The sequence below is a fragment of the Capricornis sumatraensis genome, chromosome 4, assembly GCF_032405125.1.
Source record: "Capricornis sumatraensis isolate serow.1 chromosome 4, serow.2, whole genome shotgun sequence".
NCBI classification, from domain to species: domain Eukaryota; kingdom Metazoa; phylum Chordata; class Mammalia; order Artiodactyla; family Bovidae; genus Capricornis; species Capricornis sumatraensis.
In genome coordinates this window covers 71,487,457-71,499,831 of record NC_091072.1, presented here as the reverse complement: position 1 = coordinate 71,499,831, position 12,375 = coordinate 71,487,457, and the positions used below count along the sequence as shown (strand labels likewise).

The 12,375-nt window shown below is 55.8% G+C and overlaps 1 protein-coding gene across 1 annotated transcript; it reads right to left on the bottom strand.

Annotated features, from left to right (window-relative positions):
* Nucleotides 1–6,092: 6,092 nt before the first annotated feature.
* On the bottom strand, nucleotides 6,093–12,069 carry SP7 (Sp7 transcription factor). Its single transcript, XM_068972072.1, has 2 exons — nucleotides 12,049–12,069; nucleotides 6,093–7,367 (listed from the first exon to the last, which is right to left on the bottom strand). The coding sequence occupies exons 1-2, from the start codon at nucleotides 12,067–12,069 to the stop codon at nucleotides 6,093–6,095; spliced, it is 1,296 nt and encodes a 431-aa protein (XP_068828173.1).
* Nucleotides 12,070–12,375: the final 306 nt, after the last annotated feature.

The window sequence follows — 12,375 nt, the reverse complement described above, 5'->3', positions numbered from 1 at the left end:
CTCCTCTGACTTTTAGTTCCCGGGCTAGATTCGGATGCGTACGGGTAGGCGCATGGGACAAACGGCAATACAAAGCTCAAAGAAAGTAAACGGAAGAGCACTGGAGAAGAAGGACGCGTGCGCAGTTCTGGGATCGACTTCCGGCGTCCTGGCGCGCCGCCTGGCGGTGGGAGAGGGAGCGGCGCCGACACATCCGCAGCGCTGACCCCTAGTTAAGAGTCGGAGCGGGTTTTTTTTGTTTTGTTTTGTTTCCTGTGAGACTGCTGTTTTCCCAGTTCCGAATTCCCCAGCATAGTCTCCCACTCACTCTCAGCACTCGAAAAGCCCAAAATAAGCCACGTTCAGGGAGGTACCTAATTAAACCCTTCCAGAACTGTGAATCGCCCAGAAGAAAATAACCGACTCTTATCACGGGCAGCTGGCTGGAAAGTTGAGGGACGCTCACCCTTAGGAGGAAAGTCAGGCGGGAGACCTTGGGAGGGAAAGTACTGCGCCCGCCAGAACCTAAAGGCCACAGGGTTAGGCTTCCTGGAAGGAAAAGTGGGAACAGTTGGGAAACTAATATTTCCTGAGCACTTATTATGATAAGTGCTTGACTAATCTTTACAACTCCATGAGATGGGTACTGTTATACTACCAAAAGGAAAGAGAGGCACAGGGGAGATCGGACCTTAAAAATACCAAAACCGGGAATTCTGCCTTCAGAATAACAGTGAGATGGAGAGGAGAGGGGCAAAAATAGGTGAAGGGGATTAAGAGGTACAAACTACAAAGTAAAAAATAAATTACAAGGATGTAATGACAACACAGGGCTTCCCCAGGTGAAAAATCCGACTGCCAAGCAGGAGAGGCAAGAACCTGTGGTTCAATCCTTGGTCGGGGAAGATCCCCTTGAGAGGGCAATGGCAACCCACTCCAGTATTCTTGCCTGGGAAATCCCATGGACAGAGGAGCCTGAAGGGCTACAGTTGGTGGGGTCGCAGAGTCAGGACACTACTTAGCAACTGAACAACAGCAATACACAAGGAATATAGCCCATATTTTATAATAACTTTGTGTGGAGTATAATCTAAAGAAATAACATCACTACGTTGTACACTTGAAACATTGTAGCCAATATAGCACAGGGAAAGTAGTCAATACTTTATAATAACTCTGTATGGAGTATAATCTATAAAAGTATCAAATCACTGAATTGTACACTTGAAACTAATACAATGTTGTATATCAACTATGCTGCAATTTTTAAGTGATATTTATCTTACTCTAATTCATAACAATGGAGTTATTAATAGAATTGGAGTCTAATGCAGATTGCAGGGTCCTCTTCTTACAGCTGTGTAACTTTGGAAAATCATTGAACTCTTTGAGCCTCAGTTCCCTCACTTGCAGAGGGCGCTCACACATGGTTGTTTCCCATACATAAAAATGAAAACAAAGCCATTTAATAAATTGTAAAGCACTAAGCAGATACAGGAGATAAACAGCTCTAACTCTGCCACAAACTAGGTGACCCTGGACATTGGTTCATTCATTTAACAAATATTAATAAGCAATTCCAGGGCTTCCCAGGTGGCACAGTGATAAAGAATCCCCCTGCAGGAGATGGCAGGAGACAAGAGTTTGATCCCTGGGTGGGGAAGATCACCTGAAGAGGAAAATGGCAACCTACTCCAGTATTCTTGCTTGGAAAATTCCATGGACAGGGGAGCCTGGCGGGCTACAGTCCATGGTGTCGAAAAAAGTTGAACATGACCGAACACGGTGCACGCATGTGCACACACACACACTCAACAATTCCAAGGATCAGGCTCTGGGCACACAGAACTGTATAAGGCATAGTCCCCACTCCCAAGAGCAACCAGCCTCATTGGAGAGACATTCTGGTTTAATATTTTTATCTGTGTCTGCCCCTCTTTTCTACATGAAAATTTCCCCTCAAGCAGAAAACCAGGGGTTCCAGAAGGTTAATAAACATGGGACTCATCTGAGAATCTTGTTAAAATACAAATTCTGGGGTGGAGCTCTGAAGCTGTAGCTCCAAAAAGTCCCCAGGTGATACGGAAGGGACAACACTGTGAGTACCCTCTCTGGCCATTAGCTTACTGTTGCCTAGGAAGTCACAGAAGGTGTAAAAGAGCAGAATATAAAAATGGGGTAGTTTGGAGAAACTGGCTGAGAAAGCACTTGCTGAGACAGGAAAGCAGTATAGGACTGAAGGGAAAGTGGGAGTCTGTGACTGTGACAGATCTGTGGAGAGCAGTGAGATGCCACTCCCAAACTTTTTTTTAATTAATGTAATTATTTTTGCCTGCACCAGGTCTTCCTTGCTGTGTGAGGGCTTTATCAAGTTGCTGGCAGTCGTAGTTACTCTTTCCTTGTGTTTGGGACTCTCACTGCCATTGCTTCTACTGTTGGGGAACAAAGCCTCTAGAGCACTGGCCTAGAGTTGCAGCAACATGGGGCTTGGTTGCTCTTCCTCGTGTGCAATCTTGCTGCACCAGGGATGGAACCCATGTCCCCTGCACTCGCAGGCGGATTCTTAACCACTGGACCACCAGGGAGGTCCCACCCACAAACAGTTTCATTGTATCTTAACCTTGGCACCATCCAACCCCCAAAACTCACTACAGCCTGGGCCTGCACCTTCCACCCTCCCTTCAATGAAGCCTGATTTTCACCAACAGATTGCGTTATAATTATCAGTTAGGTGCCTGCCTCTTACCAGTAATGTGACCTGGAGAGAAGGAAACGGTGCTCTGTGTATTCACACACAGTCACCATCTCCCCTTGTGTGTGCTTAGTTGCTCAGTCGTGTCCGACTCTTTGTGACCCCGTAGACTGTAGCCCGCCAGGTAGACTGTAGCCCGCCAGGCTCCTCTGTACACGGGGATTCTCCTGGCAAGAATACTGGAGTGGACCTTCCCAATCCAGGGGTCGAACCCAGGTCTCCCTCATTACAGGCGGATTCTTTACCGTCCGAGCCACCAGGGAAGCCCATACAGCTTATTTAACGTTTGTTGAATGATTTTTCACGATTTCCAGAGTCTTGGGAGGCTAGTCCGGACCTAACGCACTCTCCACTAACTTCACCAGGGGGCGCGGTGGCCCCGGCGACACAGTGACTGAGACCCACAGTCCCGGCGGCGCAGAGCTCTCAGCAGGCGGTCTCCACCCCGGCCCCTCCCTACGACCTGGGCGGGAAACCGAGGCAGCGCCACTGCCGCTGCCCGAAACTTCTAAAATGGGCCCCCTACTTTGAGAGGGGGGAGGCATCACGGCAGCCTGGGTGCCTGGACCTCGGCCCGCCGCCCCTTCCCCGGGCCCGCCGAAGCCCGGCGCCCCGGCCCGGGGCCGGTAACCAGGCGCACATGGCCCGCCCGGCCCTGTTTGTCCTGGCAGCGCGCCGCCGCTATTTGAGGCGGTTTTTATCTCCCAGAAACCAGCAAAACCCCAAGCGGAGTCTAGGGAAGATGAAAGGGGCCGAGGGGCCGGGGAGGGGACGACCGCGAGGCTGCGGCGGGCGGGAGCTGGCACCGGACAGGCGGAGACCGGCAGGCGAGAAGGCCAGGCCCTGGGGGGTCCCGAGGAGCCGGCCCAGCGGGGTAGCGCCGAGCCCGGGGGTCCACTTCGGGCCGCCGCCGCGAGCCTAGGCGTCCCCCGCCCCTTTTCAGTCTCTCTTCCGCCGCGGCCCCCGGCCCGCGGGAGAGTCCTCGGAACTCCGATCCTTCTTCAAAGCGCCTTTGAAGCCCTGCGCCCCGCCCGAGGGCAGGAGATTTCGCACCTGGACAGGGGCGGGGTGGGAAGGGGGCCGGCAGCTCGAGCTCGGCCGGATCGCCGCCTGGGACCCCGCTGACCCCTCCCCGCTGCAGCGCGGCGGGCCTCTCCCGAGCCCCCGAGGGGTACCGGCGGACTGGGGCGCTGCCCGCAGTCGGGCCCAGGCCGGGGGAGCTGCGGGTGAGCCCCTCTGCCTGGCGGGGGCGCCCTAGGGGGCGGGGGCCGCACAAAGCCCTATTGTGGCTGGGGGCTGGCCGCCACAGAGTGCCTTTTGTTCCGCCTCTAACTCAGTGGCGGGCACGACTGATTGCAGGCCCCGGGCCGGGGGCGGGTTACGTGCCAGGCGGGTCCGCCCGCGGGAGCCGCACCGCGCCGGGCTCTGGCCCCGCGGTACTCCGCACGGGGCCGGCGCGCGTCCCGGCTAATGCCGGGCCAGTCCGCTGGTTCCGAGCCCGAGGAAGAGCCGGGGAAGAAACCTCTTTGCTTTTCCAACTCCGCAGAGAGCTCTGGGCTGTTAAAAACACCTCCGCCGCAAGGCGGGACAGCCGAAGTATTCTATCCAAGGTGTAACGTGCAAACAGGCAGGACACAATGCCCCTGGTGACTCCCCGGATTGCCAAGGAGAAATCCTGTGGCTCACCTTTCTCCCCTCTTCTTCCTCTTCTCTCAGCATGACAAAATGTAAAATCAAACTTTTATTTATTAAATTAAAAAAAAAAAAGACTCCATGAGGGCTTGATCCCTTCCCTTCCATAATATTACCCTCTCCCCAAGCTCCGGCGGCTTTAACCCTTTAACTTGGGGCCTTGAGGGAGCAAGAAGTAGAAAAGGAGGATCCAAAGTCACAGGAAAGGCATTCAAAGGCACGAAGCGGCTTTAAAAGTCACTGGAGGTGGAGTTGGGAGCATCGGAAGTCCCAGGTTGCCGGCCTGTGGATGCAACCCCAAGTCAGCTTGGGGACCTCTGTCCTCCTAGGTCTATAAATTCTTCTTTCTCATGACTTCTGGGCACCAGCCTATCACAGTGCCTTGCACAGAGTAAGCACTCAATAAATACTCGATTTTCTTGATCTGATCCCAGAGGAAGCCTTCCTCGCCTTTTCTCCAGGAGAGACACTTCCAAACTAATGTCCTCCTTGGGTTAGATGGGCTTCCCCAAAGAGCATGTCTAAGATGGCAGCTGCAAGCTCTGTTAAAGGCGGCAACAAGGGATTAGCCTAATGGGGTCATGGTGTCAGGAGGGGCAGTGGAAGAACCTGCTCTGGGGTCAAGGAATCTGGAGTACATTCCAGTTCTCCCCTCCATAGGGCTTGAGTTTTCACAGCTTCTGGCCAGGGCTGGAAATATTAGGGATCCCTTCGTTGTGAGATACCCCATCAACTCATTAACAGAGATCTAGCTAATTCACTCTATTAGAGATTCCGCTAAGAGAAACACCATTAACTGAGACCCTGATGATAGAAGTTCTATTAACAAGATCTCCACTATCACTTTTTCTAGACAGAGATGCATTTGGCTAAAACTTCCATAGCAGAAATGGACCCCCTTCCCTCCCCAGCTCACTCTACCTGACCTGTCATCATAACTTAGATAAATAGAATTATTATTATTACTATTCATTTCTCTTGGAACATAGGGGTTAAATATACATGCCTGGGGGCAGCCTCCCTGACCCTGGGGTCACCCCATCTTTGGGATCAGATCCCCACCAGTCTGCCCCCTCTTGGCACCCTGCTCCCTGCCAGGTCACTTACCCCAATCCCCCGAACTCTGGTCCCTAATGAAGAGGCCACCAGGGGGCAATAAATTATCATTATCATCATCATGACTTTGTAAAAAAACGCTCTGGAGCATAGAAGGCAGTGGACTACAAAGTTGAGAAGATTGGAGCCTAAAAGCTAAGGAATAGTGGTAAATAAGCTTGGGAGGCATAAAAGATGCACATAAAGGAGTTAGTGAGATGGAGAAATGAAGTGTTGGGAGCCCAGATGGAGGGGAAGTGAGTTGGTTTGGTAAGAGCAAAGAAACTGTGCAGTGGCCAGGAAAGAGCTTCTGAAGCCCTGAGTGCAGAGATCAGGCACCAGGTGACGGCCTGAGATGAGAGTTTGCAGAAGGGTCTCATGGCAAGGGGAGGAAATAAACTGAGGAGGCATGCAGGGTGATACTCAGGCCCAGAATGGGTGGGAAGAGGCGGAGATGGATAGAGTTGCAAAGGGCAACATGCATGGGGCAGAGGGGGTGAGGCGCAAGCAGTGGTCCACAGAGCCAGGAGAGGCTGGTAAGGCAGCCTCAGGGAGCTGGAGACCTCCACCCAGCTCAGATCTCCAGCAGGTTGCTCTGCTCCGGACTGCCTTCAGGGGCTTTTTCTGGGGGTGCCGGTGAGGCGGAAGGTCTGGGCGTCTGACTGGCCTCTTCTTCGCCAGCGCTGCGGCCCTCCCCCAGCTCCTTGGGGCCGCTGGCTGGGGGTCCCGGACCTGGCTCGCCGTGGGTGCGTTGATGTTTGCTCAGGTGGTCGCTTCGGGTAAAGCGCTTGGAGCAGAGCAGGCAGGTGAACTTCTTCTCCCGGGTGTGAGTGCGCACGTGGCGCTCCAGCTCGTCCGAACGGGTGAACCTCTTGCCGCAGAAGAGCCAGTTGCAGACGAAAGGCCTCTCTCCCGTGTGCCAGCGCAGGTGGGCCTTCAGATGGGAGGCCTTGCCGTACACCTTGCCACAGCCCGGGATGTGGCAACTGTGGATCGGCTTCTTTCGCAGCCCGGCTGCGGCAGCGCCCAGGCGCTCCAGCTCCTGGCAGTTGGGGCAGTCACAGGAGGAGCGCCCTGCTCCGCTGCTCCCGTAGCCAGCACTGCCCCCTGTGCCTGCACCCCGGGGGGGTTTGGCTCCACCGCTCCCCTCCAGCTGCCCACTGTTGCCCACTGCCTTGGGTTTATAGACATCCTGGGGCAAGACATGCTGGGGCCCTGGCTGCAGGAGGTGGGGAGCTGGATAGGGGGCTGGATTAAGGGGGGCAAAGTCAGACGGGTAGGTGGGCAGCTGGGGGTTCAATGGAGGCTGAGCAGGGCCTGCAGGCAGTGTCCCTTGCAGCCCATCACCCTGGCCCTGCCCGCCACCGAGCCAGTTGCCCCCAGGATGCATGTCCCACCAAGGGGTAGGAGCATTGCCTGGGCCCGGTGAGATGCCTGCGTGGATGCCTGCCTTGTACCAGGAGCCATAGGGGTGTGCCATGTCCAGAGAGGTGTAGACACTGGGCAGGCAGTCAGAAGAGCTGTGCCCCTTGGGCACTAGGAGCCCAGGGTCCTGGGTGCCCGTGGGCCCTGGGAACGAGTGGGAAAAGGGAGGGTAGTCATTGGCATAGCCCGAGGTGGGTGCTGGAGGGCTGCCTGGGGGGGAGAGGAGCCCATTGGTGCTGGAGAAGGGGGCTGGGTAAGCATCCCCCATGGTTTTGGAGGCTGAAAGGTCACTGGTCACAGAGTATGGCTTCTTTGTGCCTGCTTTGCCCAGTGTCGTGGAGTCCCGCAGAGGGCTAGAGCTGCCAAATTTACTGCACGCCGCTGTCAGCATGGCCAGGGGGCTGGAGCCATAGTGAGCTTCCTCCTGTGGGGAGAGAGAAGCATTGCTTAGGTGGAGAAAAGGAGATGTGCAGAAGGGCTGCACAGCCTGGAGACCTGGAGAACAGAAGAACAAAGGTGGTGAGGAAGAGGTGAAGAGGATGGGGATTCAGAGGTAAGGTCAGGGAGGGGGATGGGCAGTGAGGACTGGGACCCAGGGAAGAGCTCAGATAGAGTCTGGAAAAAGAGCAGAGGACCAAGACAGGGGCGGTAACACCCAACCTAACAGGCAGGAGGCGGAGCTCCCTGTGATGCTGGGGATGTGCAAGGGCCTCTGAGGAACAGGAGATGCTTCTTAAAAAGCCATGAGAAGAGCCAGGGGTCAAGGAAGCACCTGGATGCAGTGAGTATTAGGGATCCTGACCCCTGGAAGTGGGTTGGGAGCAGAGGCCATGGTGGGGGACTTGGAGAGGAAAGACGAGGCTGAAAGAGCAGCGTGGGGAAAAGCCGAAGTCTTAGGGGACCGTAGTTGCCCCCGTTCCAGGTTTTCCCAGCTTGACCCCTTATTCACTTCCTGTCTCTACTTCATCTCCTGACTAAGGCAGTGGCCTAGTCACCCTAAAGCAGTGTCCTCATGTCCCTGGTAAGGAATCTCTTTCTCTTGGCAGGGACCCTGGGCCAGGGAGCAAGAGGAAGCGACGGCGGAGACACTGGGACATTGAGAGGGAACAGGGTTGCCGCCAAGCCAGGGCTGTGGCTGAGGCAAGAATGTCTTTCAAGCGGGCATTAGGCACCTCCTGCTTTGTGGAGCTAGCTGGTACCCCTTTGGGAGGGCTTGGAGAGCTGAAATCCTCACACCCCTCCAGGGCAGGGAATTGGATTGGCTATGATCGTGGCTCACAGCCACACCCCTCCCTCCATGCCTCAGTGTCCCCTAACACGTAGAGACCCCTCCAGCACAGTGAAATGAGGGAAACGTGTATAGATGCAGGGCACAGGGGTCTTTTAGGAATACCAAATGCCCATCGTGCTGTTGCTACCAGGCCAAGCCCCCCGAGATCACCATCCCTCAGGAACTCACGGTGCCCCTCCGAGTCAGCTCTGGGGCATCCCAGAAGGAAATGGTGCCCTCCTGGATTTCTGGCTGGCATACATAGGCATTCATTACTGAGAATCCCACCAAAAGCAAGTCAGAAGCTGACCCTGTATAGTCCCTTGACGGGGGCCCTCAACGAGAACAGCAAAAATGTGCCTGGTACCTTCCCAGTAAAACTGAAAAAGAACCCAAGAATGCAGGGTTCCCAGGCCGGCCTGCTAGCTCCTAGCGCACAGTCTGTGCCTGTGACACCAATCCTAGAGGAAGATCTGAGGTTTAGAGGCTTGCAGTGAGGGCTGCGTGTGCAATCGCCAGCCTTGCCCTGCTCCCAAAGGGAAACCTGCTGTTTCCCCTGCCCAGTGACCTCTTTCTGAGGTCCTGATGACAGCATGGACTCCCAAATTTGAACCATCAAAAGTGCCCTCAAATCTGGCCATGACAGAAGCCCTGCATCCTTCCCAGCCAGGGTGTCCCTGGAGCCTCCCACCTCCCAAGCGGAGGTGGGCAAGGCAGGGCAGCTGCTGGGGCAGGAGGCAAATCCTAGTGGAAAGGAAAGGTCGAAACGTCTTGTGCAAAGGAGAGGGGCAGAGACCCATAGAACCAGAGCAGAGAACCTGACCTTAAAGCCCCTGGTGGTAGGGGGCGGGGCGGGGAGCGAAAACAGTGGGAGCTGGCCCACAGGGCAGAATCGGGCAGGGACGCGAAAGAGAAGAGAAGGAAAAAGCGACAAAAGGAGGGAGAAAGAGGAGAGCAGAATAAACAAAGAAAGAGAGGTGATGGAAAGAGACTGGGCAAGGAAGGCACAGGAAAGCAGAGAAAAGAAAGGAGGGGGAAGGAAGAAAAGAGGGGAGGTCCGGGGAGGCAGATTTCCTACCTAAGAGAAAATCCCCCCAGTGCTGGGCTCCAGAAAACCCCCAGACCAGGCCACTCCTCCCTCCTTCTCCCCCTGACCACCCCCTCCCCCTCTGCCTGCCTGGCCCGGCTCCGTTGGTTTCCCTGCGGTCGGTTTATTTTTAAAAACGCCGACGCGGTCCCCCCCGCCCGGCCCTCACACTGTGGCCACAGGGGCCTCAGCCAAGCCCAAGGACCCCACCCAGCCATGGGGCGGGAAGGAGGGGTGAGAGAAGGCAAGCAGCCCCAGGCCAACAGCAGACCCCCGCCCTGGGGAACAGAGAGCCCCAGGGCCCGGGGGACAGAGAAGGGGGAGCTGGGCACCAGACAGCTCAGAAGGTTCTGGAGGCCAAGAGCTGGCACTTGGCTAAGGTTCATCGCAGCCTCAGTGTCCTTGTCGTGCTGCTTGGGCTCTCCCGAGAACTAGGGAGAGGGTCCTGGTTAAGGATTCTAAATATGTGCGTCTGTGTCCCCATATGGGAGAGCCGGGGGCTGGAGCCCACCTTCGAGTTGTTTTTCCTCCTGCTTCCACCCACATCCATTGAAAACAATGACAACCATACCAATACAGGTTTTTAAGTACTGAAGGGGGAATCTCTGGAGAAAGAACAAGATAAGGAGCTGTCCCAGCTCTCACTCTCACATGGGGAGGGGACCCCGCCCTCTTTCCCCTGACCTCACACTGGAAGGCTCACTTGGACATCTGAGTGCTGACTGGCCACCTGAGGTCCCAGTTTCCAGTTCTCCACTTTCAGCCTCCTCCCAAATTGTTTAGTTCTTCCAGCTTCCAAGTCTCCATCCTCATTAGCCCCCATCCCCATTTCTCCCTCCTCCCTGATCCTCTCTCTGCATCTCTCACTCAGCCCAGGTGAGCCTCCTGTCAAGCTTCCCTCTCTGAACCCCCAAGTTCTTCCCACTGTCCAAGAGGACTTCCTGATGGGGGTATAAGAAGAAGCTTGAGGGCCCAGGTGCCCCTCAAAATAGATGAAAGAGACAGAGGCTGGAAGCCTTGGTATTAGGGGCATCTCCAGCTTACAGGGAGTGAGGGACAAGAAAGTCCAGTTTCCAGGACACACTCCTCTTGCCAAATGCTACCCCGATCCCATGTCTTTCCAGCAGACCTCTGGCCCAGCCACTCCCGCAGGCACCAATGCCACGCTGGCAACTCTGGCATGAAGCCCACGCCCATTGACACGGCCCCTGCTTTGGGTGGACCCAGGATTTCCATGCACCTTAGTCCTCCAGCTTCCTCAAGACCAAGCACAGCATTTCAGTGATGGCCCAATCAAGAGTCTCTTGGGGAGATGGTGGGGTGAGAAATCTGCCTCCTTGCAGCAGAGGGTAGACATAGCCCTGAGGACCCCCAACTAGGTCATGGCGTCCACCCCACTGCCTCACATGCCATTCCCTCAAACTCAGGCACAGGCTCCCTATCCACCAGCCTTACACACACCATTCCCCACTTGGACTAACAGGTACTTGGGTGACCCAGCCTGTACACACACCTGTGCTCCCACAGAGCCAGCCACACGTGCAGGTGTGCTGCTTTACATTCTGACACTCACAGGCAGGCCAGTGAACACAGATGTTAAGAGACTCCTGGTCCATCTCCCACACACCTCTCCTGCAAGGCTGAATGAGTCAGCCTGGACCTGAGCTGGTGTACTGGGAGCAGACATGGGGCCTTCAGAGGGGCCCAAGAATAGAGAAGGTCAAGGCCACTGATGGGAGTTGATCTTTGGGAAGGGCTCTCTGGTCCCAAATTCCTATGGAGGGAGCCAGAAAGCAGAAGTGGTAACAGAGGCACAGAGTCAGAGATCCAGAAGCAAGGAGAACTCAGGACATTCAGACAGCCTCTGAGTGACTGTGAGTCCGCCTTTCCAACTGTGATGTGCCATGAGTCCCTCAGAAGCCCTGGCAGAGTCAGCAGTTTCTCAAGCCCCCAAGCCCTGACCCCCATGGTACCCTAGTTCCCTTCATCCTCAGTGCCAGAGGCAAGGGATGCTGGGGTCCCAGCCTGGAGGGGAAGTGGCCCGGTCCGCCCTGGAGCCTCCCACTCCCAAAATAGAGCTGAGTTTGTCTTTGGCTGAAAGCTAAATATTTGTGAGCCGGGCAGGCGGCCTCAGACCCTGGCCCTCCTCCTTGGTTGCCTCTCAGACCTGGGCCCAGTTCCTCTGGTCAGCTCCCCCACATACATGGACTGCCCTCTCCCTTCTCTCATTGCCCACCTCCTCTGCTACCAACCCAGAAGCCCAGCCCCCTCCCCACCTACAAACCAGACAAGACACTGCTTAGGGTGAGTCCTGAGAGCCAGGACCCCCAGAGAACCATGTACTCACTGTTGCCCAGTGCCCACTCAGCCAGTCCTCTGGCCTATTTCTCTCCCCCGTCCCCTACCAGTTAATCTCTCTCCCACTCCTCTCTCTTCACTCCCCTCCCCTTCCTTTCTCGATCCCTCGATCCCTAGTCCACTCCTCAGAGTTGGTGTGCTTGGCGGACCTCAGGGGTCCATGCCTTCTTCTAACCTAATCCCCTCTGTCCTCCTCTGACTGCTCCGTGACCCCTTGCCCTGCCCTCTCTCCTCCCCTTTCTTCTGCCTCCTGCCCCCCACCCGCCCTCTGACCCCTGGAAGTGACAAGCACCACAGCAACTGTCTGTGTGAGTTAGAAGGTGGGAGTGGACAGGGATTAGGACCATTAAGATCCAGGCTGGTGTCCTGGGGGAAGGAGGGGGCAGTTACCTCAAGCAGGGAGGACGCCATCCTGAGGCTGGGGAACGGGTCCCAGGGAGCCAGGCAGATGGAGAGAGCTGAGCCGGAGAGAGGGAGAGGGAGAGGGAGGGAGAATGGGAGAATGGGAGAGAAGAGATCTAAAGTTAGAAGGGACTAGGGGGTGGGGGTGGGGGGGCTGCTCTCTGTCTGTAGGGATCCACCCTCTAATTACAGCTTTCCCAGCGGAGAAGGCTCCGGATCCAATGAGCAGGGCGAGAGAGGGAGGCAGAGGGCCCAAGTTTCCTGCTCCATTTGCTGAGCTCCCCCAAAGAAGGGATCTGGGCGGGAGAGGAGAAA

Bases quoted from the DNA above. Each gene is read 5' to 3' on its own strand.
- SP7 (XM_068972072.1), bottom strand. From the start codon at position 12,069: ATGGCGTCCTCCCTGCTTGAG. The intron at 7,368-12,048 runs GTAACTGCCCCC...CTCTCCCCACAG, and splicing joins TGGCGTCCTCCCTGCTTGAG to GAGGAAGCTCACTATGGCTC.